At 42.6% G+C, this 5667-nt stretch overlaps 1 protein-coding gene across 1 annotated transcript in view; it reads right to left on the bottom strand.

Annotated features, from left to right (window-relative positions):
• Positions 1-5667, bottom strand: part of gria1a (glutamate receptor, ionotropic, AMPA 1a) — a 141292-nt gene that overhangs the window by 108531 nt on the left and 27094 nt on the right. The window contains 2 exon segments of the mRNA XM_038992898.1: positions 1277-1393; positions 1396-1515. Of these exon segments, the coding sequence (XP_038848826.1) occupies positions 1277-1393; positions 1396-1515 (237 nt within the window).

Below are 5667 nucleotides of genomic sequence, written 5' to 3'. Positions count from 1 at the left end.
CTGACACACACCTGGAACGTCATACCCTGTGACCCAGCGATCCTACCAAACCTCCAGCAACTCCCCCGTCTATTATCCTGGATAGTCAGCTGAATATCACTCTGTTTCACTACCGTGTCACTTGGTCTCCTTGACAACCTTGACAAACCAGCCAGCGGTAGTGTTTTATGGTAATGTCGTGGTCCTCTGTAGCTCAGTTGGTAGAGCATGGCGCTTGCAATGCCAGGATAGACGGTTTGATTCCCGGGACCACCAGTACATGAAAGAATGTATGACTGTAAGTGTCTGCTACCGTGCATTAGGAAAGTATTTAGACCCCTTGATATGTTGTTACGTTACAGCCTTATTCTAAAATAGATTAAAATGTTTTTTCCCTCAGCAGTCTACACACAAAACCCCATAATGACAAAGCAAAAACAGGTTTTTAGACATTTTAGCAAATATAAACACTACCGTTCAAAAGCTTGGGGTCATTTAGAAATGTCCTTGTTTTTGAAGGAAAAGCAATTTTTTGTCAATTAAAATAACATCAAAATGATCAGAAATACAGTACATTAACATTGTTAATGTTGTAAATGACTATTGTAGCTGGAAACAGCAGATTTGTGATGGAATATCTACATAGGTGTACAGAGGCCCATTATCAGCAACCATCACTCCTGTGTTTCAATAGCACGTTGTGTTAGCTAATCCAAATTTATCATTTTAAAAGGCTAATTGATCATTAGCAAAACCCTTTTGCAATTATGTTAGCACAGCTGAAAACTGTTGTTTTGATTAAAGAAGCAATAAAACTGGCCTTCTTTAGACTAGTTGAGTATCTGGACCATCAGCATTTGTGGGTTCGATTACAGGCTCAAAATGGCCAGAAACAAATAGCTTTCTTCTGAAACTCGTTAGTCTATTCTTGATCTGAGAAATGAAGGCTATTCCATGCGAGAAATTCATCTAATCAATTTTAGAATAAGGCTGTAACGTAACAAAATGGTGAAAAAGTCAAGGGGTCTGAATACTTCCTGAAGGGACTGTACATGGAACACGTTCCCTGTTGTCTTATATTTGTGCATCATTGTGAAGTTGATATAGTCTTTTCACACTATAGAGCCGACCAGAACCGTACTGAGCAGGCAATTATATTTTCTTTTACATTGTGCTTTTCAGCATGGTCCCAGCAATTATGTTGAAAGAATCACCAGGCCAACCCAGTACAGCTATTCATTCACATGCAGACACTATTCAGAGAATACATCATTTGACCTTTGACCCCTTTACTCACCAGAATCTGAGCTGTACATGTAGACGAACTTGGTCCATCCGTAGTGGTCTATGACCCCCACCAGAGTGTCCTGTAGCTCGGGTCTCAGCTGGATCACCAACTGGTTGGCCGTCTCGATGGGAAGGAAGGCGTGACGAAACACACGTGCAGCGCCCCGCAAAACGACATCAGCATGTTGACCGTCTTCCTGTCGTAGAGGCCAATGATGGCATAGACACCTTTAGAGAACTGGGAACAGACTGGGGGGAAGGAGAGTGGGAAGACGCAGAGAGAGAGAGAGAGAGAGGGAGGGGGAGAGGGAGAGTGGGAAGACGGAGAGAGAGAGGAATGGGAGAGGGGAGAGGGAGGAAAGGAGAGAGGAGAGAGAAGAAGAGGGCGGGGGGAGAGGAAGAGGAGCGGGGGGAGAGGAAGAGGGGGAGGGGGAGAAAAGAGATGACATTGTTAGACTTTCTGGCATTTAGGTTCACATTCTGAAGACCTGTCGATTGAAAACATAATGTTATATTGTGAGATAAATTCTGCACAGATTAGGGTAACTGTACATTTTAAGTACCATGATAGACTGTCTATATGTAGCATGATGGGCTTTCTGTTTACTGTGAGAAGTGGAAGATGGAGGGATAGACAGATGTGGAAAAGAAAGGTGAAGAATGGACATGAGAGGTTAATCAATGCATCCTCTGGGTTCCACTGACATTTCACTGACAGCAGTACTCATGATTCCTATGTCCTGTACACTCTCTCTCTCTCTCTCTCTCTCTCTCTCTCTCTCCTGCTGCCTTGTTCTCTCTCTCTCCCTCAAATTCCCTGGTCTACCACTGCCTCCCTTTGAGCCAAAATGGCCTCCATCTGTTTTGAACATGTTATCTTCATTTTCGCTCGTACTCTCTTTTCACTGCACCACAACACATATCTCTTCCTCTCTTTTCACTGCACCACAACACATATCTCTTCCTCTCTTTTCAATGCACCACAACACATCTCTCTTCCTCTCTTTTCACTGCACTACAACACATATCTCTTCCTCTCTTTTCACTGCACCACAACACATATCTCTTCCTCTCTTTTCACTGTACCACAACACATATCTCTTCCTCTCTTTTCACTGCACTACAACACATATCTCTTCTTCTCTTTTCACTGCACACAGACACAATATCTCTTCTTCTCTTTTCAACTGCACCACAACAACTATCTCTTCTTCTCTTTTCACTGCACCACAAACACATATCTCTTCTTCTCTTTTCACTGCACTACAACACATATCTCTTCTTCTCTTTCACTGCACTACAACACATATCTCTTCCTCTCTTTTCACTGCACCAAACACATATCTCTTCCTCTCTTTTCACTGCACACAAACACATATCTCTTCCTCTCTTTTCACTGTACCACAACACATATCTCTTCCTCTCTTTTCACTGCACTACAACACATATCTCTTCTTCTCTTTTCACTGCACCAGAACACATATCTCTTCTTCTCTTTTCACTGCACCACAACACATATCTCTTCTTCTCTTTTCACTGCACCACAACACATATCTCTTCCTCTCTTTTCACTGCACCACAACACATCTCTCTTCTTCTCTTTTCACTGCACTACAACACATATCTCTTCCTCTCTTTTCACTGCACCACAACACATATCTCTTCCTCTCTTTTCACTGCACCACAACACATATCTCTTCCTCTCTTTTCACTGCACCACAACACATATCTCTTCCTCTCTTTTCACTGCACTACAACACATATCTTTTCTTCTCTTTTCACTGCACCACAACACATCTCTCTTCTCTTTTCACTGCACTACAACACATACTCTTCTTCTCTTTTCATTGCACCACAACACATATCTTTCCTCTCTTTTCACTGCACTACAACACATATCTCTTCCTCTTTTTCACTGCACCACAAACCATATCTCTTCCTCTCTTTTCACTGCACTACAACACATATCTCTTCCTCTCTTTTCACTGCACTACAACACATATCTCTTCCTCTCTTTTCACTGCACTACAACACATATCTCTTCCTCTCTTTTCACTGCACTACAACACATATCTCTTCTTCTCTTTTCACTGCACCACAACACATATCTCTTCCTCTCTTTTCACTGCACTACAACACATATCTCTTCCTCTCTTTTCACTGCACTACAACACATATATCTTCCTCTCTTTTCACTGCACTACAACACATATCTCTTCCTCTCTTTTCACTGCATACAAAACATTCTTCTTCTCTTTTCACTGCACCAAACACATATCTCTTACGCTCTTTTCACTGTACTACAACACATATCTCTTCCTCTCTTTTCACTGCACTACAACACATATCTCTTCCTCTCTTTTCACTGCACCAAAACACATATCTCTTCCTCTCTTTTCACTGCACTACAACACATATCTCTTCCTCTCTTTTCACTGCACCACAACACATATCTCTTCTTCTCTTTTCACTGCACTACACCACATATCTCTTCCTCTCTTTTCACTGCACTACAACACATATCTCTTCTTCTCTTTTCACTGCACCACAACACATATCTCTTCTTCTCTTTTCACTGCACTACAACACATATCTTCTTCTCTTTTCACTGCACCACAACACATATCTCTTCTTCTCTTTTCACTGCACTACAACACATATCTCTTCTTCTCTTTTCACTGCACTACAACACATATCTCTTCTTCTCTTTTCACTGTACTACAACACATATCTCTTCCTCTCTTTTCACTGCACCAAAACACATATCTCTTCCTCTCTTTTCACTGCACACATATCTCTTCCTCTCTTTTCACTGCACCACAACACATATCTCTTCCTCTCTTTTCACTGCACCACAACACATATCTCTTCTTCTCTTTTCACTGCACACATATCTCTTCCTCTCTTTTCACTGCACCACAACACATATCTCTTCCTCTCTTTTCACTGCACCACAACACATATCTCTTATTCTCTTTTCACTGCACTACAACACATATCTCTTCCTCTCTTTTCACTGCACTACAACACATATCTTTTCTTCTCTTTTCACTGCACCACAACACATCTCTCTTCTCTTTTCACTGCACTACAACACATATCTCTTCTTCTCTTTTCATTGCACCACAACACATATCTCTTCCTCTCTTTTCACTGCACTACAACACATATCTCTTCCTCTCTTTTCACTGCACCACAACACATATCTCTTCCTCTCTTTTCACTGCACTACAACACATATTTTCTCTTTTCACTGCACTACAACACATCTCTCTTCTTCTCTTTTCACTGCACTACAACACATATCTCTTCCTCTCTTTTCACTGCACCACAACACATATCTCTTCTTCTCTTTTCACTGCACTACAACACATATCTCTTCTTCTCTTTTCACTGCACTACAACACATCTCTCTTCTTCTCTTTTCACTGCACCACAACACATATCTCTTCTTCTCTTTTCACTGCACTACAACACATCTCTCTTCTTCTCTTTTCACTGCACCACAACACATATCTCTTCCTCTCTTTTCACTGCACCACAACACATATCTCTTCCTCTCTTTTCACTGCACTACAACACATATCTCTTCTTCTCTTTTCACTGCACCACAACACATATCTCTTCTTCTCTTTTCACTGTACTACAACACATATCTCTTCTTCTCTTTTCACTGCACCACAACACATATCTCTTCTTCTCTTTTCACTGCACCACAACACATATCTCTTCTTCTCTTTTCACTGCACCACAACACATATCTCCCTCTTCTCTTTTCACTGCACTACAACACATATCTCTTCCTCTCTTTTCACTGCACTACAACACATATCTCTTCTTCTCTTTTCACTGCACTACAACACATCTCTCTTCCTCTCTTTTCACTGCACTACAACACATCTCTATCTCTGCTCTCTGCTCTGGCAGTGTGCTGCTCTCTTTTCCCTCTCAGGTCTGGTCTGCTCTGGCCTTTGCTGGTCTGGGGCTGGGTTATTTTCTGCTACGTCTTGTCTGTGGGTGGGCCAGGCCTCATGTTTCTCTGTATTCACCCAACAGATTGAGTCTCCAGCATGTTCAGCCTGTTCAAAGCCCACGGCCAGATTACAGTGAGGGGAGGGGCAGAGGGGAGGGGCCGAGGGAAGGGAGGGGCTGGGGAGGGAGGGAGGGAGGGAGGGAGGGAGGGAGGGACAAATATGGCCGCTGCCCAATAGGCCAGCCCCACCGAAGAAAAAACAGCATTCTCCAGGCCACGTGTGTGTGTGTATTTGTGTGTGTGTATTTGTGTGTTTGTGTGTGTGTGTGTGTGTGTGTGTGTGTGTGTGTGTGTCTCTTCCAAATGTATGGTGACTCACCCTACGTAGAGCGCTCCCTGAAATAGACTAGCCTACTTGCACCTCGCCA

This window comes from Salvelinus namaycush, chromosome 5 (genome assembly GCF_016432855.1).
Source record: "Salvelinus namaycush isolate Seneca chromosome 5, SaNama_1.0, whole genome shotgun sequence".
NCBI lineage: Eukaryota > Metazoa > Chordata > Actinopteri > Salmoniformes > Salmonidae > Salvelinus > Salvelinus namaycush.
The sequence above is the reverse complement of the archived record's forward strand: the minus strand, read 5'-3'. Positions and strand labels throughout refer to the sequence as shown.